Source organism: Drosophila obscura, unplaced genomic scaffold (assembly GCF_018151105.1).
Source record: "Drosophila obscura isolate BZ-5 IFL unplaced genomic scaffold, ASM1815110v1 contig_1, whole genome shotgun sequence".
In the NCBI taxonomy this organism is placed as follows: Eukaryota; Metazoa; Arthropoda; class Insecta; order Diptera; family Drosophilidae; genus Drosophila; species Drosophila obscura.
Window position 1 is genome coordinate 8,582,557 of NW_024542679.1, and position 20,864 is coordinate 8,603,420.

A 20,864-nucleotide genomic window follows, 5' to 3' on the forward strand; every position below is an offset into this window, starting at 1 on the left:
GGATGTTGCGGACGATGCACTTAAAATGTTGCAACCGAAATCGACTGAAAGTCGAACTTTGTTTTATATAATTTTTGGAATAACAACACTTTTAACTATGCGCTTCAATTTGTTCTGCCTTGAAACAAATGGGTGATGGGTGGCCAAAGGTCATCTCCACAACAATATTTAACCGGCAGATATATACAGCTTCGCCCTTCTTCCGGTCGACATTGAAACCCGTGCGTTTCGGCAAACATACTCGTTGATCCATCAATAGTTTCCATCAGCTAACAAAAAGCTTTTTCAGCCGGTACAAGGTGCAGCACAGCCCTTTGTTTGCTCCGCAAACAGGGAAGCAAGGTCAAACCCGGCTTGGGAATGCAATGCCACGGCAGTGGAACTACAGGGGCGGACATAGCACGGCAGTGGAACTACAGGGGCGGAAAAGCCAGAGAGGTACAAAATTTACATACAACGTTTATTTTGCATTCTACAAGTAAATAACATAGCTATCGCATGGGGTTAAAGTCTCTCTCTGGTTAAGATCAGTGGTGGTGATGGGTCCTCGGGGATGTTGGCACTCGGACTCTCTAGGCATACTTGGCCACCAGACCCTCCACAAGGGCGACATACTCCTGCTGGGCAGCCTCGGTGGACTTGCCCTTCTGCTTGTTCCAGGCCTCCCACTTGGCCTTGCCCTTCAGGTCGAGGAGACCCGGCTTGCTGGTGCTGTTGTCGCCAACGGACGCCTGCTTGAAGAGGGCGTACAGCTGCAGGAACTCGTCATCGCTGGGGCGCTTGGTCAGATTCTTAACCTTCTCTGCGGCGGCGTTGAATTGCTGTAAGCAAAAGCAGGAGTAGCATATAGATTAGCAGTCAATCGGGAAGGTGATAAGCCCATGGCTTATCTGACACGCCGTTTCTGCTGTACAGTACAGTGAAACTAAAGCGAAAGGAAGTGTGTACTTACCTCGGTGAGGGACATTCTGGTGTATGTAGATTTTATCTGCAAGAAGTGTGGAAGTTTTTGAGAATATAATTAGTTGCTGTTTGCGATGGGATTGCATTGTAGAGGCTGCCTGCCTTATCATTGATCGCTAAACCCGTTTGGGGCCAAATGTTTTATGAACTTTGGCACGCATCGGGCGATCTCATCAGGCGAAGAACACTGCTAATGGCAAGCAGTAGCTAGGCCTTCAACTTTCACCAGTATTTATGCTGCGGATGTGGAGGCAGCAACAAGCAGAAGACACGCATATCTCCAGGCCGAGAATTATGAATTATGGACCAAGCAACCGTTAGCCGCCGTTTTGAGTCCAGTCAAGCCAAATGTATCCAAATATGGAGGCGGGCGTGGGCCACAGTACGTGTCGTACATACATACATACATACTCCTTTGTACATATGTATCACCATGAATTCGCACAATTCTTACTATCTAAATGAGTTCGATATTTGTCACGCGTAGGCACTAAAGATTTCCTGCATAAACTGATAGGTAACATATAGCCAGGCAGCAGGCCACCAGGCACTATCACTTGACTCGACTTACTTGTATGTCTCGGCCGTTACAGAACTAAACACAGTCTGAATTGCTATCTCGATTTGACTTTCAATTTAAGTATTTCCCACATCGCACGATCGCCCCACAGTCACAAAGCTTTCTTCCACAGAGAGAGAGAGAGAGGCAGAAAGAGACACACACTCTCTGGAGCTTTGCTAATGTTCTGTTCTGTTCCGTGTTCTGAGTGGGATTTCTGGGTGTATTTCTCTGGGGTGCAGCTTTGCTCGAGTGGGGCTGGTTGGTTGGGCAATCGTGATAGTGCAGGCGGCCGTGCTGATAGCAGCAGCGATTCACTGGTATATTCCATTGGGAAACCTACAAAGGCAAGACCTACAAAGCAAAGGCCACGTAACACCCGGGGCCACCCATCGTTAGCTGCGGTTCGAAGTTCGAGCGGCTTTCCTATCGCAACTGTTGGCCAAAAAAAGAACCAACCGAAATACTTCACATGAAAGCGCCAATAAAAACGCCGCTTAGCAGGGCCAACATCTAAAGATTACTTTTCTCATATCTTTGGTATCTTTATTGCTCGAAAAGTTAGTGGGCAGTGTGAGGGGGGGAAGTGGTAACCGGCTTAGGCGTACTGGGGGGCATACTTCTCGTACACCTTGACGTAGGCATCCTTGGCGGCGTCCTTGGACAGACCCTTCTGCGAGTTCCAGGCCTCGTACTTAGCCTTATTCTTAAGATCCAGAACGCCGGGCTTCTCAATGTTCACATCGCCAACGGTGGCCTGCTTGAACAGGCCGTAGAACTCCAAGAATTCGGCATCGGTGGGCTTCTTGGAGAACTTCTTGGCGAGTTCAGTGGCTTCTTCGAACTGTTTGCAAATAGCGATCAGTAATTTATGAAACAAATTCGATGTGTTACATCATCTATGACATATTTACTTACGGAGACCATGTTGTTTGTTCTGTGGGTTAGCTAAGAGTGCTGCGGGTAATTCAACTGGCGTTAGGGCTTGTCTGTGTTGGGTCTATAAGGATGTGAGTGCTTACCACTTGAAACGGCGGCGACAGGCGAATGAGTGCTTAGGGGCCTTACAGTCGAGCTTTTATAGGTACAAACATTCGAAGAAGAGCCCAAGTGAAATTTATAGCCATGCTGCTGATTAGCCTTGAGTTTGCCTCACCGAACGCTGCAGATATCGATATCTTTATTTCGCCAATTTTGCTCCTAGCATTGTTAAAGGCAGCGATATGGAAGATAGCCCCGGATACACTTATCATTTATAACACCAGCAAAGGGGCTGGCCAAGTCTACTAAACTAAGGGAACACTGTAGGCAAAGACACCCGCGCATTGTGGTCCCGGCCTCTGAAGTTTTTACAATTGGCAATAAATTGGTGACGATAATTGATATATGTATATATATACAAGCTGTAATCTGATTACAGATTATAAAATCGATTAAATATAATATATTATACCTGGATGTACCTTTTCTAGGTCAGCAACGAAAGTCATGCTCCTTCTTAACAACTTTACAGCTTAGGAAATGTTTAATCTATCTCCAACTAATTCTAATCACTCTAAGCTGGAAGCAACACTTTTCGGTAAAGTTCGTTTTATCATTATATCCCTATTATCTTTATTCCAGCAATAATGTGACTGATTAACACCTTTTATTGGCCCCCTGGTCAATGTCCCAAAAGAAAGTTATCGAACTAATTGCCGATGGTAGATAAACAGTTAAAGAAGCTGCAGAACAACTGGAAGATAACGATTATGTTGGATTGATTTGGAATCTAATAATATGCCCTTGGGGTCATTATTTACATTGGGAAGATACCATAGCGATAATATACAAATGCCGAAATATTTCCAGTCCATTATTGGCAGTTTTTTTTAAGATGTTTTGCCATAATTAGTCCCAATTTATAAAAGTAGTTTATAACATTATCTTAAAAAAATTTGTAAGCCTAAAAAAGGTGTTTTGCCTTTGGAATTATAGGTGACGCCCAGAATCATGCTTTCAACATTCTGTTTACATGAATTCTACATAGAAATTAATTCTCACCAAAAGCACAGTGGTCGATTCTGCCAATCTGGCAGGCAATAATTAATAACTCAAAAAATAAATGAGTAACATTTTTAAAAATATTTTTGTATTTTGGAATATAAATCCGCGGAGTATTTAAATAAATTTTAAAGTTTTATTTTTTAACTTAAAAACTTTTAAAAATAAATTTAAAAAAAAAAATAATTTTTTTTTATTTCAAAATATTATAAAATGTTTTTATAAACACTTTATATTAATACAAAAAAAGTATAGGTCAAAATTAAAACTTATGGTCTGTTTTTTGAAGTATTTTAAATATCTGCTGCACACTTCACCCAGAGGCAAAATTAATTAATTTTTAACAATCAGTTTTGCTGAGTTTGTTTTATCCAGCGACTGCCCCGCCGCCCCCACCGCGAAAGCGCCTTTTTGACACTGCCAGTTTTCCTTAAAATCAAATTTAACGTGTTGTAGTTGCAATTTGTTTTAACACAGAAGATTAAAAAAATACTGGTTTCATAAATAAAAAAAGATTGAAGGCGGAAGGGGGCGGATGTCAAAAGATCTATTCCATGCAAGTGTCGGGTATGATATTAATAGCACACTAAAGGAAATGTTAAGTTCTACAACGATTTACCTCTAATACATGCAAGCACGGGACCAACACATATATTTTTTATTGAATACTTACCAACTATGATCAAAATGGATGGTAATTTTAAGACAAATCGCAAAACATTAAGATTTATTTTGGTTTACCAAAAGCAATGAAAAGGCGGTAAAATGTACTTAGGTATGGACAGAAAAGTTTTCTGCGATTCAACCGCGTGCAGGTACTGGACTATTGATACGAAAAATATATAAATATCGCAATAAATATCAGATGTCAGATATCAGATATATCAGATGTTTACTTTCCAAAAAGTAAAAAAAAATTAACAAGATTCGACATTTTAATTTTTGATTTATTGCCTGCCAGATAGGCAGAATCGACCACTGTGCAAAGCCCCAAAAGTATGATATATTTTTTAAATGAATATTGAATGAATTTTGAATGAATATTGTGGGTGGTGGGGTCGATGGGGTCTCGTCTGGGTACTATGCTCCAGTGCGGGATTCGCATGAGCCACATGTCGCACTACCTCTTTGGTCTGCCCGATCTGCCGTATAAATCTCAAGGTTCTAGTGTGTGGAAAAGGAGGGCCAGAAAAAAGAAAACAGCCGAAAAAAGCCACGTACTCGTTGAGAAAATGGTATTAGATTCAACAGGTGTTCAGCAAGTGAATATATTTAGGTAAATAATTATTAAATTATTTGTCGAATTGCCGAGTGAGTGATAACGGGTAGTCCCCCTGGGTTAGTTGTGGTGTACATGTATATGGCATTAATCAACTTTTTCTGAAGGCATTGATTTATGCCTTCTGATGATTGAACACCATGCAACGAATTCCAAAAACAATTTAACTATAAAAAGTCACCTTTTTAAACGAATTCATTTTCAAAAATGAATTTATTGGCAGATGTGTATATTCCAGACATCAATTTATATGTACTGTTGCAGCTCTTTAATCATTAGTATATGTTTACTTATATTGATTACCATGAATCACTCAGGAGTGGCCGCTGATTCAAAGATTAGATGCACCGAGTAAAAGATGCAGATAGTACACACATAAATACATATAGTATATGCATGTTTGTATGTATATTCATGTAGGATGACAAAATATATGGCAATATATTTCAGGGACCGAAAATAATGATTATTTTGTATTTTTATATTAAACATTTTTGTATTAAATATATATACTTTTAATGTCACTATACTTCAGTTTCTGTTTTATAAATATTACTATTTTTATATTATTTCTCACTGATCTTAGTTATTTTTTACTGATTCTTCTGGACAGACCTAAACATTTATTATATTATTATATTATTTATTAATTTATTTTAAAGATATTTTTTAATATCATTCAAATTTGCCAAAATTCTTCATCTACATATAACTAAATTGATATTGATTTCCATATTCGCTGAACTAATGCTTGAAACTTTAGAAAGTTTTTTTTGAGAGTCACCTGACAAGGCATTGCCATTATATGATAAGATTGAAGTGGTCAGATGGTCCTATTTTGAGACGCGTAAGCAGAAAGTTATGGAATGACTGAACACACATTATCTATTTTAAATGCATAGGTGTTTGTTTGGTTTATTAGAAAATTACATTACAATAAATACATAAGTTTTCCACAATGATTGCAGATGCAGCCAGCAGGAGAGGGAAATTAAGTATAAAATGTCACAAATAAATGGGCCTACAGCTACGTACACAAACGGAAAATGCACAGCTTATTCGGACTGGGCGGCGTACTTCTTGTACACTTCGATATAGTATGCCTTGGCATCGTCAATGGTCAGACCAGCCTTGCTCTTCCAGGCGTTGTAGCGAGCCTTCTTCTCCTCATCCTCGGGCTCCTCGATGTTGCAATCGCCGACGGTGGCCTGCTTGTAAAAGCCATAGAACTCCAGGAAATCCGCCTTGGTTGGGGGGTTCTTCAGGGACTTGGCCTTCTCAACGATCTCCTCAAACTATACCAACAAATAATGGAGCGTAAATTAATATGCATTTCCTTCTGGCGATGTTGCATATGTGGAAACTTACGGTCAGCATGTTGTAAAATTGTTGTGGTTGTGGGAAACAAAAACAAACTGTGAGGATCGGGCCACGGAAACTGTTATATATTGGCAAACATAGCTCATGCTTTTCGGTAATCTTATCGCAGCCCCAGCTGCAATAGTAGTTCCCACTTGGGCTTATCATAAAAGGCTCCCCATGTACGACTGTATTTCGGGGGTTGGGTGAAGTGCGCCTGTTGCTAATCGGCAGAGGGTGAGAGTTTCGCTGAATTTCCGAAAAAAGTATATAATTAGTCAGCTCCGGTGAGGGGCTTATCAGAACTGCGGACAAGTATGCTCTTGCACTTGCCAAAAAAAAACAAAAAATTGAATCAGCTATGTATCAGCTAGGTATATGCATGCCCACAGGCACAAACATATATGTTATCTGCATGATTGATACGACTAGACAGCATTGAGGGTCGGGGGTAATACTCAGAAAATATATAGCCACAAATCTGGATAGCGCTCGTCACTGCTTCTACTTTTACCTATAACTCTTGTGAGTCAGGGGCTGGTCGCCTATCAGGTCGAAGTCGGACGTTCTAATATTAACGATAATAATTATTATGCGGCCAGCACTGCAAAGATAGTCCTATCAGCTTTTAAAGTTTTCCACAGTATTAATTAAACGCTGCCAACGGAGTCTTTGGGGGCAGCCTCAGTAGATAGAAGATAGAAGATACGATACACATTTGGCTAAGGCCATATCCAAATTAATTAAATTTCCTAATCCATAGGGAAGCCTGAAGCGAGCTATAAAAGTCAGATGCGTGGGGGCTAGAATCATCTTTCAGTATCACCAAATCACCCAAGCAACATGGTCAGTTTTGAGGAAGCCGCCGAATTGGCCAAGAACTTCGCCAAGAAGCCCAGCGACTCTGAGTTCCTGGAGTTCTACGGCCTCTTCAAGCAGGCCACCGTTGGCGATGTGAACATCGACAAGCCCGGCGTTCTGGATCTCAAGAAGAAGGCCATGTACGAGGCCTGGAACTCGCAGAAGGGTCTCTCCAAGGACGCCGCCAAGGAGGCTTACATCAAGGTCTACCAAAAGTACGCTCCCAAGTACGCCTAAACGCCACGTTTTAGGATTAATCTGACAGGATAAAATAAACTCGTAATCTTACCACAACAAAAATCAAACACACAAAAGTTGACCGTTTCATTGGGCGCCTCAGAAGGCTGCCTCCGACTGGGGCATGGTCACGGCGGCAGCAATAAGTGGCTTGGCCTGGCCAGCCTTCATTAGCATGACGCGGATGAGGGAGTTGTCCAGGGTGAGGCTGGGGGGCGGCAGTTTGTCCAGGGCATCCAGCACCGCAACCACTTCGAAGTCGACGCGCAACGGGATGCCCGGCAGGACGCTCGGCAGCCTGGCCAGGCTCTGTTGTATGGCGTAGTGGCGTCGATCCGCGTGTAGCAGAACCATCAGATTGGAGGCCATCTTGAACGTCGACAGGTTCTGCACGGTGAGGTAGAGGCGAAAGGCGGGCCCGCTGCCGCAAACCTCCGCCGAGAGCTTGACGGGAGCGTGCGTCAGGTCGCCGGATATCGTGCTCTCCGACGAGTTGATGGCGTCGATGGTGGCACGTGCTGCCGTGTGCCGCAGCCGCCAGAGCTCCACCTGAAAGCTGCCGTAGGTTGCTAAAGGGAGGCAAAGAAACGTCGATGAAGCGCGAGACAAGGTGGGAGGCCAGCTCACCTTTCGCCTGCTGCTTCTCGCGGGCCGCCTGCTCCACAAATATGGAGCTCTTTTTGGGCTTGTCCAATATCGAGGAGCCATCGGTGAGCTTGTGGTCGCTGGCCCCCAAGCGTCTGCCCGCCAGGGCCTCCGCTTTCGGCTCGAAGCGCGAGACGCGGCGCAGTATCTTGACAATCATCTGGCCCGACTGCGTGACGAGGGTCAGCACGTGATCCTCCATGCCCATGCGTCCGTACAGCATGGCATCCACAGTCTCCTCCAGGACGAACTCGTCCACCTGATATCGCTGGAGGAAGAACTTGACGGCGCCCCCCTTCAGCGCCACGGCCACCAGCGTGATGCCCAGATGCGTCAAATTAAGTGGCAGGATGCAGACGGGCTGGGAGTCCAGCTGCACCTGGTAGAGCAGCTTGCCCCGCTTCGAGTAGCACTGGTAGCGGCTGTCCATCGTCGAGGCAAGTATCGTTTGGTCGATGGGCAGCAGCAGCAGACCTGTCAGCGGTGTGCTCAGCTTGAAGATCTCCTGCCCCACGCTGTTGGACTTTCGCAGCAGATAGACGCCGCCGTTCCGGGTGGCCACCACAATGCAAAAGTCCGTCTCATAGGTGCCCTGCACGGAGAGCAGGCTGGGAACGGCCGTCTCGTAGCTGCAGGTGCTCCCCTGGTACACCAGGTTGAAGCCCTGCGGCTCCAGTACGAATATGTGGCCAGTGTCCGTGGCCAGCACCAGGTGGGAGGGCGGATTGGCATCGCTGGAGACGCGTTTAATGCAGCACATGATCACAATGCTGCCCACCCGCCCCACAGCCGAGTCTGTATGCGTCTTAATGAATGCCTGAAAGACAAATCGGGGCAATCAATTGGTTGGGAAAAGTCTATATGCCAAATGGAAGGACTCACAGGACGTTCCGCTTCGGTGAGTTGCAGCAGGCGCTGCGATTTCCTCGACAGCTTGGCATGGTCGATGCCCTTGAGCGACTCCAGCAGGGCGTTGTGGGTGTCGGCCTGCACGACGGGCAGCTTGCGCCAGACCTCCAGCTCCAGATCATCCGAATCGAGGGCGGGAATGGTGTACTTGAAGTAGGGCTTCAGGTGGCGATAGAACAGCACCGACTCGGCAATGGCCACAGCAATGACTGTGCCAGGAGGCCAGGATGGTAAGGGGATGAGAACAGGGGGATGAGAAACACTTTCTTCGAATGTTATGACATACGCACCCGGCGTCTTTGGCTCCGTTTCGTCGATGTAGAGGCTCTCAATCGCAGTCGGTATGCCCGGCAGGGGCTGCTCCAGCTTCAGTTTGAGTCCGCGGAACACCTTTAGAGTGGCGCTCGGCTCTTTGGCATCGTCCTCCAGCGAAATGTCGGCAGCCAGCAGTCGGATATAGCCATCGCACTGGACGTCGCTGAGCGTCATGCAGCTGGACAAAGTTGTCAGGCGCGGATTTTCATCCTCCGTTTCCACATGGAGCCAATTGGGAGCGCCGCCAGCCATAGCTTCGATCAGTCGGAGAAAATAGTACTTCGCAGGACGGTGTGAAAATGAACAGATGATTTAATAATTGCTGGCAGGACTTTTGTTTTGGTTTTCAGCGCCTTAGCAACGGCGCCAGTACATTTGAAATTCCTATCGATGTATCGATGCCACTAGCCAATCACAGCGCACGCGGGCATGTTAAATTCGCCATGAACCCCAAAAGTATGCTCTGATTTACAACCGAATATACAAGTATTTCAATATATTAAGATATTTTCAAAATGACCGCCAAACTACATTTAGCGCACAAAAAATACCGACATTTTTCGCTCTCAAATCGTAGTGGCTTTTTAAATTTTGCTCTCTTTTCAGAGGTGAAGAGAGCGTTTTCGTGGTGTGAGAAACATGTATCTTACGGGAACGCGTATGGAATGAAGATTCATTGTTGCGTCATTCCATACGCGTTCCCGTAAGATACATTTGATTTGTATGGGAAAAATTTCAGCAACATGGGGAAATGAATTGGCAGCATTGTTGTGCAACTTTGGCAGGGGATGAGCAACAATCTATATACCTTGGGAAAATTGATGTTATGGACTTGAGATATTGTTTGTAATTTCAGGCTCCAATTGATGCAGGAACTAGTTAGTCTCTGTTTGAAAGATATTAACGAAATTTGGCAGCTCACGGGTTCAAATAATAGGTATCAGAACTGGGATAAATGTATATATAAAACACAAACATGTGCATTTATTGGCAAAAAACATGTCAATCTAGTATAAAATCATAAATAATGTTTCAATGGAGCTTGGAACAACAAATTTAACATCAATTAAAGGAAATACGGTATACCAAAGTTCATACGCATTAAAGAAACTTGGTTGACCAGCAACACTGACGTCACATTTAGTCAACATTTACGTTTTATGCTTTGGCCGTTTTTGCTTGAACCCTATTATCTAAACAATCCCATTAAAAATAGTTCTGAAAACTAGACAATCCTAAACAAAATTCATTGCGGAATTGGATAAAATTATTTTTTTAGGGCTGAGAGGGCCAACTATCTAGTAATATTAAATTGAATATCAAAATTGACGAATTCCATATCACAAAATATCATGGCATGGCAGCCCGCAGCAACTACGAATTGCACGAGTCTGGCAGCGCCACAAAACGACGTCACATTCGTTTTATGTTGTTTTTCTTTGAACCTTAATATGTAAATAATCCAATAAAAGGACTTCTGAAAACGTGCCAATCTTGTGTAAAATGTATGTATCTATCGGATAAAATAATTTTTTTTAGGGCTGAGAGGGCCAACTAGCTAGTAATATTAAACGGAATATCAAAATCGAGGAATATGAACGCATCTTGTCGTGTCCGTCAGTATATTTACGGTATATTTTGATAATGACAAAGCATATTTCGGTATAATTCTAAGGGTGAGGGGGTATATTTTATCGATAAACACACGGTCACACTGGGACGCGAGCAGAGTTTTAGTTTAAAATTTAAACATTAATTTTGTAGTATTAAGTGACTTGTTTAGGTTTATTTTACTAAAGTAATGACGGCAAAAGAGAACGAGGTACAGGTTTTCAACAAGGGCGAAAAGGTCCTGTGCTACGAGCCGGATAAATCGAAGGCGAGGGTTCTATACAACAGCAAGGTAACAACACACGGCACACATGCCCACGCGCATACACACACGAACACACACCGCTGTACGAAACGTCAAATAAACGTCAGGCGGCGACGCATTCGCGCAGTTTCGATTTTTCCACGGATTTTTCACCGAGTATAGCGCTGAATTTTTCGCAGGTTTTGACTGTTGTGGAGCGCAAGGATCAACATGGCCTGAAGTACTTCGACTACAAGATCCACTTCCAGGGCTGGCGGCCCTCCTACGACCGAGCGGTGCGTGCTAGCTGTCTGCTGAAAGACACGGAAGAGAATCGTAAGCTGCAGCGTGAACTGGCAGAGGCCGCACAATTACAGATGTAAGTCCCCTGCGTGCGACCAATGGGTGGGTTGTGTGTTTGTGTGCGAAATGTTTTTACCGGCATTTTTTACTTTCAGAAGTGGAGGATACTCGTACAAGGGCACGCCCACACAGCCTGCTGGCAAGAAGAAGCGCTTGACTCGAGGGGGAGGGATCGTCGAGGATCAGGAACCAGCTTTGGACACCACCCAGGCAGCCACGGAGCCAGAGCTGCCGCCAACCAACGGAACTGGAACTGTACCCGGTGCCGGGAACCGCTCGCGTGACAACAGTGGTGGTCGCAAGGCGGACAAGAGTGCCGCCGGTGAGGAGGTGAAAATGAAGAACACGCGCGGTCGTTCCACAGGGAAAAAGGCTGGGAAGAAAGATACGGCGGAAGTGGAGAGATATGTCATCCAGGAGGATCGTGTGATGTTGCGCATCAGCGAGCGGCTGCGGGAGTACATGGAGTACGACTACAACATGGTTGTAAAGCTGGGAAAGCAGCACGCGATGCCCGCCCGCATGCCCATTATCTGTATCCTGGAGAACTTTGTGAAGCAGCGGGCCGTGGAGCTGGCCATTGGAATCAAGCAAGACAGCAGCAGAGCGAGGAACACCCAGAGTCGGAATGCCCGAATGGAGCGGGAGTATGATCGGGTCATGTCCAAGTGAGTAGCGGCATAGAGGCCACAAAATCATTCAGTCAAATAATTGTGCCATCTTTGCACCTTTGCAGCGTGTGCATGCTCAAGGAAGTCGTCGATGGACTGCGCATTTACTTCGAGTTCCATGTGGAGGATCATCTGCTCTACAAGGAGGAGAAGGAGTACGCCTATAACTATCTCACGGACGACAACTTGAGGAACGTCAGCATGATGCTAAACCACTCGTATGACTTTATCAATCCCAACTGCGATACGGAGCTCATCTCAATGGATGGCACCACGTGGGGGGCTGGTGGGCTCGGCCCCACAAACGGCTACGGAGGCCACATTATCAATGGATTGGAGTACGAGAAGCAGCTGCAAAGGTGTCTGCTCTATATCGTCAAGTCGAGCGGCAATAACACGGCGCATGCCTACGATCAGCGGACATCACCGTACAGGGCTGCCTACAAGCTGCCCATGGAGATGCGCGGTTTTCTGTGCGAAACCTTCAAGTGGCGTCTGCTGTCCGCGGAATCCATGCCGGAGAAGTCAATGGTCTTTGGCGCTCCCCATCTAGCACGACTGATGAGTGAGTTTTTGGTTGTTTTTGGTTGGTTCTTGACCTCACACCATTATTTGTATCTGTAGTTAAAGTGCCCGAGTACTTGAATATCTCGCCCATATCAAATCAAAAGCTAGAGGATCTGCTGCCCCACCTGGACTCATTCATCAAGTAAGTCGCAGATCCGTGACTGTGTTTTATTGTTGTTGCTAATGTTGTTCGTTTTAGTTACTTGGAGAACCACAAAGAGTGGTTCGATAAGGAGAACTACGTGCACCATCCCACCATACACCAGGAGCAGCTGCAAAGGGAGCTGCTCGACTCACTGGAACAATCCGCGTAGAATGGATGGACGCCCATATTCTCCGTTTTTGTGACATTTTAGTTCAAATTAATGCCTATGGTATTTTATTTATTATGCAGTTTAAAGCTTATTTCTCTTTTATTTAATGATTTTTAATTGTCATCTTCATTTGCATGATTTGGTTTCTTCAACTACACACTTTGTAAATAACGCGCTTCTATAAAAAAGTCTCCTACACATGTATAATCGAATAATGTCTATAGCTACATGTTAAATATGGAAAATACGAGTTTAACATTTTTTTTAAAACTTTTTTTTTTTTTTTTACTTAATCTTAGGTTTAGTTGAGTAGTTTTACATGCTAGTATTTTGTCTCTTTTTTTTGTTGTTTGTGCTCAAATATATTTAAGAATTTGAAAGATGTGTCTTTATTTTTTTTCTTAGCATGTCAGAACTCCGTCTGCCGGACTATCGATTGGAATTGAAATTGGAATGTGCAGGGGAATCATTGCGCGGGGTGTAGACACTAGATTTTTGTATAACATCTCAAAATATCTGAGGTGCAACTGTAACAATTATCGGACCTGTGCAACGAGTGTGTGTGCGTGTCTGTCTGTCTGTCTGTGTGTATTTGTGTGGTGTGTGGTGTGTGGGCTACAGGTTGGATCCTGCCTGGAAATTCGAGACTGTTGCTTGTTGTCGTGCGCTTGGACGGCTTAGAGTAGATGCATTTGCGTTTGTAACTTATCTTTGTCATGGCGTTTGGGACGTTAACTTGGGACGATGGACCTGTGCCTCACTTCTGCCTCTTGGTGGCACTGCTGGCCGTGGGACGCATGAAGCTGCTCACAGAGCGACTGCTGCTGGAGCTGCGCTGCTGCTGGGGATTGGTCTTGGCCGCCTGCTGGTTCAACACGTTCTTCACGAGCATTGCACTGCGGGCAGCACTAATCCTGGAATGCGACTGCGACTGGGGATGGGTATGGGTATGGGAAGCCGCCGCTTGGTTCTCCTTGAAACTGGTGCTGCCACCCAGAGATGGGTTTATGGAGACCGTGGTGGATCTGGGTGTGGCGCTGACCTTGCTGCGCACCAAAATCACACTGGGTCCCACACTGGAGCCACTGCTGCTGCTGCGGCTGGCTGGCACTCCGCGCCCTGGCGTGGGCCGGGTGTTTTGAGCGGCCAGCGGCCGCTTGCTGGGGGACGAGTCCACGGAGACTGTGGCGCCTGCTCGCTGAACGGCTGGCATGCGTCTTACCACGGTTTGGGTGGAGGCTCCGCTGTTGATGGAGGACCGCGAGGAGCGCAGACTGTTGCGGGAGCTGCTGCGCTCCACGCCGGCGAGGACCTGCTGCTCCTGCGGCGATCGTCGGACCGTGGATGCTGCGCGAATGGGCGCGGCACTGGGCAGTGGATTGCCATTGGGCATGCGCATGGGTCGACTGGCGGAGAGGCTGCGCTTGATGTGGCCCACACTCGTGGCTGTGGCTGGCATTTGGTTTTGTGACTTGGTTGCGGCTTGTGACGCACTGGAGGCGGATGTGGAGGTGCCCCGGAGGCGTGACACCTGCAGTCGATCCGCCAGCCGGCTGCCCATCTGAGTGATGCTGGTCGTGGTGGGCTTCTGCTTCTGGAGCGGGCGTGTCCGGCTGGGGGCATCGTTGGCCTCGTTGCACGAGGAGTTGGTGCTCTCGCCCTTGCCGTGGGAGGGCGTGTCGGAGACGAGGCTCTGCGTCTCCTCGAAGCCCTCGTCGTTGAGCTCGTGGTGTCCGCTGGCGGAGATCTTCAGCTTTGTGGGCGTTATCTCGCGGGGTGGACTCCAGGGACGCTCGGGCGTTCCCGTCGGCGACTTTAGGTTGCGTATGGCCTCGCGCACATCTTCCTGGTTGATGGAGCTGATGTGGCGACCCACTTTCTCCAGCTTGGTAATCGTTCGCTCCTTCTGCTTGGTCTTTTCCGGCTGCTGTGCCTCCTGCTTACCCGAGGATGGCTTCAGCTCCGGCTTGGGCTCCTCGTTGCCACTGCTGTAGTCCGTCGGCCGCTTATAGCGACGCGTGCGTCGCCCCAGTGCATGGCGGTCAAAGTGCCCGGGCGCATCGTGCTCTGCGGGTCCCACGACAATGCTGATCTTCTCCTCGGGCACAGCTTTGGGCTTGTCCGTCATGCTCACCGTCACCACTGTGGTCGTGGGCGTGGCTAGCACACGACGGCTCACCGGCGGCGTCTCGATGTTGTCGGCATCCACCTCCTTGGAGGAGCCCGCGCCGCACTGGGTCTCGTTGTGGCTCTTGTGGTGATTGAGCAGACTGGCAAAGGTGTCGTCCTGCTTGGGCTTTGGTGATTTGGGGGCCAGCTGCTCAGCCTCAGCCTTCTTGGCCGCCTCAGTCGCCGGCTGCAGGTCCATGCCCGCGGGTCGTCTGCTCTCGCCCAGCTTCTGGATGAGCGACTTGCGGCGATCCTCCTCGGCAATCGAGTGCAGCACTCCGGGGCTCTGATCCTGCGATCGCTGCCGTCGGTATTGACGCAGTCCCTCGGCGGTGTTGGAGTTGTGTGCAGCCTCCGCCGTGCTACTGGCATCGGCAATGGCCTGCAGATGGCCCACCACATCCGTCTGCTCCAGTGTCCTCGATGGCTTCCAGTCGGAGTAGACGCGCTGGTATTTGGACCCCTGGTCCTGCTCCTGTCTGTTAGTTGGATTAGTGTTCGTTGGCGTCGTTGTCGGCATGATCTTCTCCTCCGGCAATGGGTCCAGTTTTCGTTCGTTTTCTGCGCGACCAATGGAGATTATGGTAGATTCTTGGTTCTCTATATGGGTCACTGGGTACCACTCACCTGTATCGTTTTCGAGCGACCGCCGATTGGCGTTGACCAGACGACGCTTGCGCTTGTACTCCTCGTTCTGCTTCTCGTCGTTTTCGTTGGACTGCAGCCACGTTTCGATCTTCTGGCGCCATTCACGGGATATTCTGGAAATGGAATCGCACGATTAAAGTTTTCCCAATTGATGGCATTCTTATTAGAGCATAAACTCGGGCTGTTACTCTGTGGATGCCACAGATTTGGGGGTATTTGGCAAGCTCTAAGTACGGCCAAGGGCTCTACTCCACCCGACCTGCAACCTCTTGCTTCTGAGAGCAAGAACGATCGTTCTTGGCACACTTCGGGCACTACTTACCTCGGTTTCGCATCCTCGTGCATGGCCTGCGGCTGCGCAATTGTTGGCCCACTGCCTGTGGGCGTATTGGCTGACGTGGTGGGCGTGACAGCACCACTGGCCAACGGAGACAGCAGTCGCTCCTGCGTGGCCTGCTGTTGCTGCTGCTGCTGTTGGAGCAGGGGAGCCGGCGAGCTGGCCCGCTCGCGGTCCAGGCCAAAGTCAATGTTGAGCAGATCGGGACGCTTGCGACTGGAGCTGCCGGAGCGGGCACGACGGGCCCAGGAGCGATCCAGACTGCCGTAGGCGGCTGCCTTTCGCTCGCGACTGATGTGGCCGTCGTGGGGTCCCGTGGAGCTGCGCAAGAACTCCATGAGGTCATCCTCCTCGGCCAGCACGCGACTGCGGCGCCGCCTCAGGCTGCCATTGGGTGTGATGTCTGGCGAGGCGCCGTCCGGCTCCAGGCGAATGAAACTGTTGCTGATCTCCCCGGAGCCCAGGTGCCGTCTGCTCAGCGCTGGGCTGGCGCGCGGATCGAACAGGGCATCGCCCAGAAACGAGTGATCCGAGTCGGATACGGGCGTCCCAGCCTGACCCACTGCAACATAAATAAACGATAGCCGTCAGTTAAGGGATAGGAAGGGGAAAGGGAGGCGCGGGTGAGTGGCACTTACTTTGCCTGGCTCTCCGGGCCAATTGCTCCTCGCGCTGCTTCCTGCGCAGCGTCGCCTGCTGCTCCTGCTGCTGGCGCCTCTCGTTCTCCTTGACCGCCTGCCGGAACTTATCACAGAAATTCTGGAAGATCTTGAAGCACTCCTCCAGTCGAAAGGTGGCCACATCCTCGCAGAAGAACTCGGCCAGCTTCAGCCGCATGGCCTCCACCTGCTTCATACCCGACTGCAGCACGGCCAGCTCCGATTCGGCGGCCTGCAGGAACTCCGCCATTTGCTGCTTAATGTCCGTGTCCGTGGCGGGCTGTTCGATCTGCCGAGTGATTCTCCTGATGCGGCCATCGAGTGTGTTGATTTCATTGTTGATCTGCTCCGACGTCGTTCTGAAAGGAATGATCGAACCCATGATACACCGCTTCCCCATACATCTATGTCCGTCATGTCCGTCACTTACTTGCTCGCATTCTCCAGGGTGCTGAGCTGTCCGGTGAACTTCAGCAGCTCCGGGTTACGCTTCTCCGCCTGCAGGGCCACAAAGTGAATGAGATTCATGCCCGGCTTATTGGCCCGGATGTCGGTGAGCTTTTGCAGCGAGGAGAGCTTCACGCCAGCAGCGTTGCCCGCATAGCCGCCGGAATTGAGGAAGTTGCCGGCCACCACGACCATATAGAGGACCTCCTGCAGCGTCTTGTTGTTCAGCAGGTCGTCGCCAGCGTAGAGCATGGCGTTGATGCAGGGTTCCAGGTAGGCCACATTGGCCGCGAACTCCTCCTTGAGCAGCATGCTCTCGATCCGCAATTTGTAGCTGTTTATCAAGCAGAGGAATGAAATTAAATACATGCCGGAAAGCCCCGTCTCCCGGGGATACTTACTTTGGCACCTCCAGAAGCTGCAGGAGAAACTTCTCCGCATTGCCCAGACGCGCCTTGTCGCCATTGAAGCCCTTCAGCATGTCCAGCTCGTCCACCTCGGGCATGATCTTGAGCAGACCCCGCAGTCGCTCGGCTCCGATCTCCTCGTGGGCGCCCTGCCGGATCAGCTGAATGATGTCCGCGTTGCTGGTGCGGAACTGCTTCAGAAAGATGTTCACATTCAGACTCCGCTTGCCGTCCAGCAGGGTGATTTCGGTGCACTCCTTCCGGGACTTGCGGTCGAGGGTGTCGCAGCCGTTGGAGGACGACGAGGGATTGCTGGCCTCGCGGCCCAGCTTGGGCGAGCCCTGCGCACTGGTGGACTGCAGGCAGAAGAGGCCCTCCATCTCGTTCCAGTCGATGTCCTTCATAGGGCTGTCCTGGTGGTTGCTGGCCACAATGCTCCAGATGTTCTGTTTGCCCAGCACCTTGTTGTGCGGAATCTTGCCCCAGTTGATGGTCTTCATCTTGGCCTTGGGCGCGGGCGTGTCCTGCTGCGGCAGCAGCACCGCTGTGGCAATCGGCTCACCCGGCCCCGCTGCCCCGCTGGGGTCCGGCGTGCGTGGCCGCGTCGACAGCTGCATCGAGGGCGGTGGCGGCGGCGGCGGCAGCGCACTGCCATTCAGCATGGGTGGAGGTGGGGGCGGCGGGACCAGGCCGTTGGCCTTTCCTGGGGCCGGCGGTGGCGGAGGGGGTGGTGGCTTGGCGGCGGCCACCACTGGCTGTGAGGGCTTCCGTGTGGGACTGCTGGCATCGCTGCCGCGGCAGCTCTGGCAGGAGAACTTCTGGCTGCTGGGCGTGCGCAGCAGGCGCACTGCGTCCTCATGGCTCTCGAGCAGCGTGGCCCGGTGCACCAGTCGGTCCGTGGTGTCCCAGATGATGTCGCTGAGCTGCTCCTTCGAATCGATGCGCAGCAAGTGCTGCAGGATACTGAGGAAAGGTCCTTCCTGAGGCGTATCGGCCACCTGTGAGCGGGAAACGGAAATAAAGCGTAATGAGAACTGGTGCCCGTCTGCCCTTGAACGTCCGTTCGATTCTGGCCTGCCACAACCTTGGCATCAGAGGCCCCGAAATTGATTTGTGTGTTTGTGTGTGTGTGGCTACGCTGCGTATACGTAATGCGCAGTCATAACGCTGGGCCTGGACTGGACTGGACTCACCTGTCGCAGTATCGCGTAAAAGACATCAAGGTGCGAGCTCAGATTGATGCCGTCGGGCGCCTGCAGGCTCTGGGCCTCGTCGCATTCCTGCTGCTCCACGAATACGTCCAATTGTACGATGATATCGCCCACACTCTGTGCGACTTTCCTGCAATGGCAATTGGAATTCAAACACCAGTCATTAGTGGGTTAAGCTCCATAAAATATATGTCTCTCTGTCTTTCTGTCTGCATGTCTGTCCCCCCCGCCGTCAGTAGAATCCAGCTCATTATTTAATCAATTTGTAAGTCGTTTTCCCTGCCGATGACAATTCTGACTGCGAACTAATTGATTTCCCATTTACGATATGCGGAATTCCGTGCACAATTTATGGCAGACAAGTGTCAGGGCAGCGGCAGCAGCAGCAGCAGCAGCAGGTACGTCCAAGGGGTCCACAAGTAGTTGGCTGACATTGAGTAACCTCCGGAGGCTGCCAAGAAGCCCAGCCAACACTCGACTCCCATCCCATCCCATCCCATCCATTGCACTCGCGCACTCACTTGAGGTTCTGCACCAGTTGCAGGGCACCGCAGCTGTACCGCGACAGCGAGCCGCAGAACGTGAGCCGTCGCTGCAGATGCAAGGGCGATGGCACTGGCGAGGCGGACACGGAGGATGACGACGACGACGATGACGATGGAGAAAGGGAGGGGGATTGTAGTGGTGACGACTCCACGTTGCAGCAGCCTTGGCAGTCAGCTATAGGCAATGGCCTGGGCCAGGCCTAACCATATTTGCGATGTGCAAAATCGTTAGCCAAACGCCAAATTGCGAGGCAACTGCTCTATGGGGTGTCCTTGCTCTATGTCCTTGTTCGGCGGCGGTGGCGGCAGTGGCGGCGGCGGCGGCTCGGATCAGATGGCTCCTTTTTTGGTCTGACAATTGATATCCATAAATTGACTGGCACTTTTAATTGTTTCTCGAAATGATTTTGCAGTTTGAACGTGAAAAAAAAAAACCTGAAAGGCAATGACGAGGACGAGGACGAGGCAGGACCGCGCGACTGCCTGGCACGACTCGAAAACACAGAGAGAGCAACCGAATTTCAGCTGCTGCCAGTCCGGCTCCGTCTCGTCTTGTCTCCGTCTCCGACTCTGCCGAATGTTGTTCTTGCCGCGGCCACGTGCTGCGCGCGCAGGAGTTCCCAGTGCCAGGAGACTCTTTATTTTGACGAGCAACTTCGTCGACATCCATCGGGTGGGCGCACAGGCACAGGCACAGGCACGGACACGTGCACGTTGCTCTGTATTTGTTTTTGATGCTTCGCAGCGATTTCTATTTTGGGCAGTCACGGAAGCTATGACAGACGAGGGGGACTCAACGGCGTGGCCGGGGGGACTGTTGAAACAACAAAACTCACACCGGAAGCCGCAATGCACTCCCCCCAAATGCAGAACCCACAGTAAGGTGTGTGTGCTCGGAAGCGGAAGGTGAGCGACCGAATGTTGGTGGGAAAACTTGGAAAATACATTTCAAAGTCGGATTTTTGCTAAGCCAAGGACTGACTGGTTCTTAGAACTTTAGCCCACAGAAATTGGATATTTTGGAATTTATTTTTAGCAGCGATTTAGTTTATTTTGACGGTAACTCAATACGACAACGTTTCGGGTGAGTTATGCTAAGCTCCTTTTCAGATTTCGATTCGATTAGAGCACTCATTATGAGGAGAACAATTAAAAGCCGCTTAGAGCATCTTGGCAGCTTCCAAGCTACGCAACGACAAGACTCCAAGACTCCAACAATAAATTACAGGGCTCGAAAAATGTGAAACGAGAATTTTGTTTATTTATTTATGGAAGAGGGATGCCCATCAGCATCACCTACCTCACCCTCCTCTTTGAGAGGCGGCCTCAAATCAAAGCCGCTCCTCTGCTCAATGGGAACGTTTAAAGCGATTTGAAATTTGAAATATATTAAAAAGCGCGAGAAACTACGCATTTCATTTATGGGCGACGAGCGTTAAAATTTTAATAACAATAGGAGCCGCAGGGGCCATGGTACACACACAATACAAATGGTCCGCAT

At 49.2% G+C, this 20,864-nt stretch overlaps 7 protein-coding genes across 8 annotated transcripts in view; 2 read left to right on the forward strand and 5 right to left on the reverse strand.

Annotated features, from left to right (window-relative positions):
- Window positions 1-439: 439 nt before the first annotated feature.
- On the reverse strand, window positions 440-1,015 carry LOC111070531 (acyl-CoA-binding protein homolog). Its single transcript, XM_022361139.2, has 2 exons — window positions 953-1,015; window positions 440-821 (listed from the first exon to the last, which is right to left on the reverse strand). The coding sequence occupies exons 1-2, from the start codon at window positions 965-967 to the stop codon at window positions 573-575; spliced, it is 264 nt and encodes an 87-aa protein (XP_022216831.1). The 5' UTR covers window positions 968-1,015; the 3' UTR covers window positions 440-572.
- Window positions 1,016-2,042: 1,027 nt separating this feature from the next.
- LOC111070532 (acyl-CoA-binding protein) lies at window positions 2,043-2,611 on the reverse strand. The gene is made up of 3 exons (XM_022361140.2): window positions 2,545-2,611; window positions 2,441-2,479; window positions 2,043-2,366 (listed from the first exon to the last, which is right to left on the reverse strand). Exons 2-3 carry the CDS (start codon window positions 2,447-2,449, stop codon window positions 2,121-2,123), a joined length of 255 nt encoding a protein of 84 aa, XP_022216832.2. The 5' UTR covers window positions 2,450-2,479; window positions 2,545-2,611; the 3' UTR covers window positions 2,043-2,120.
- A 3,121-nt stretch (window positions 2,612-5,732) lies between these two features.
- Window positions 5,733-6,322, reverse strand: LOC111070485 (acyl-CoA-binding protein). Its single transcript, XM_022361071.2, has 2 exons — window positions 6,213-6,322; window positions 5,733-6,139 (listed from the first exon to the last, which is right to left on the reverse strand). The coding sequence occupies exons 1-2, from the start codon at window positions 6,219-6,221 to the stop codon at window positions 5,900-5,902; spliced, it is 249 nt and encodes an 82-aa protein (XP_022216763.1). The 5' UTR covers window positions 6,222-6,322; the 3' UTR covers window positions 5,733-5,899.
- A 684-nt stretch (window positions 6,323-7,006) lies between these two features.
- LOC111070486 (acyl-CoA-binding protein) lies at window positions 7,007-7,358 on the forward strand. The gene has a single exon (XM_022361073.2). It carries the CDS (start codon window positions 7,047-7,049, stop codon window positions 7,299-7,301), a length of 255 nt encoding a protein of 84 aa, XP_022216765.1. The 5' UTR covers window positions 7,007-7,046; the 3' UTR covers window positions 7,302-7,358.
- A 42-nt stretch (window positions 7,359-7,400) lies between these two features.
- Window positions 7,401-9,422, reverse strand: LOC111070484 (Bardet-Biedl syndrome 1 protein homolog). Its single transcript, XM_022361070.2, has 4 exons — window positions 9,146-9,422; window positions 8,829-9,064; window positions 7,929-8,763; window positions 7,401-7,870 (listed from the first exon to the last, which is right to left on the reverse strand). Exons 1-4 carry the CDS (start codon window positions 9,420-9,422, stop codon window positions 7,401-7,403), a joined length of 1,818 nt encoding a protein of 605 aa, XP_022216762.2.
- A 1,444-nt stretch (window positions 9,423-10,866) lies between these two features.
- LOC111070464 (protein male-specific lethal-3) lies at window positions 10,867-13,291 on the forward strand. Its single transcript, XM_022361013.2, has 6 exons — window positions 10,867-11,073; window positions 11,226-11,404; window positions 11,484-12,056; window positions 12,125-12,624; window positions 12,684-12,768; window positions 12,826-13,291. The coding sequence occupies exons 1-6, from the start codon at window positions 10,972-10,974 to the stop codon at window positions 12,938-12,940; spliced, it is 1,554 nt and encodes a 517-aa protein (XP_022216705.2). The 5' UTR covers window positions 10,867-10,971; the 3' UTR covers window positions 12,941-13,291.
- Window positions 13,292-13,539: 248 nt separating this feature from the next.
- LOC111070463 (FH2 domain-containing protein 1) overlaps window positions 13,540-20,864 on the reverse strand; it is a 28,496-nt gene continuing 21,171 nt past the window's right edge. Inside the window, exons 5-12 of one of the 2 annotated variants that reach the window (XM_022361012.2) lie at window positions 19,340-19,552; window positions 18,801-18,948; window positions 17,602-18,605; window positions 17,184-17,534; window positions 16,733-17,112; window positions 16,080-16,656; window positions 15,737-15,870; window positions 13,540-15,670 (exon numbers count right to left, since the gene is read on the reverse strand). In XM_022361012.2, the coding sequence (XP_022216704.2) occupies window positions 13,698-15,670; window positions 15,737-15,870; window positions 16,080-16,656; window positions 16,733-17,112; window positions 17,184-17,534; window positions 17,602-18,605; window positions 18,801-18,948; window positions 19,340-19,552 (4,780 nt within the window). In that variant the 3' untranslated portion in view covers window positions 13,540-13,697. The remainder of the gene's footprint in view (window positions 15,671-15,736; window positions 15,871-16,079; window positions 16,657-16,732; window positions 17,113-17,183; window positions 17,535-17,601; window positions 18,606-18,800; window positions 18,949-19,339; window positions 19,553-20,864) is intronic. The other variant, XM_022361011.2, reaches the window with a different exon arrangement.

Excerpts from the sequence above, each read along its gene's own strand:
- LOC111070486 (XM_022361073.2), top strand. The coding sequence starts at position 7,047 with ATGGTCAGTTTTGAGGAAGCCGCCGAATTGGCCAAGAACTTCGCCAAG.
- LOC111070484 (XM_022361070.2), bottom strand. The coding sequence starts at position 9,422 with ATGGCTGGCGGCGCTCCCAATTGGCTCCATGTGGAAACGGAGGATGAA. Across the intron at positions 9,065-9,145 it reads AACGGAGCCAAAGACGCCGG|TCATTGCTGTGGCCATTGCC; the intron begins GTGCGTATGTCA and ends CTCCTGGCACAG. Across the intron at positions 7,871-7,928 it reads CGAGAAGCAGCAGGCGAAAG|CAACCTACGGCAGCTTTCAG; the intron begins GTGAGCTGGCCT and ends GCCTCCCTTTAG.
- LOC111070464 (XM_022361013.2), top strand. The coding sequence starts at position 10,972 with ATGACGGCAAAAGAGAACGAGGTACAGGTTTTCAACAAGGGCGAAAAG. Across the intron at positions 12,057-12,124 it reads TATGATCGGGTCATGTCCAA|CGTGTGCATGCTCAAGGAAG; the intron begins GTGAGTAGCGGC and ends GCACCTTTGCAG. Across the intron at positions 12,625-12,683 it reads CCATCTAGCACGACTGATGA|TTAAAGTGCCCGAGTACTTG; the intron begins GTGAGTTTTTGG and ends TTGTATCTGTAG.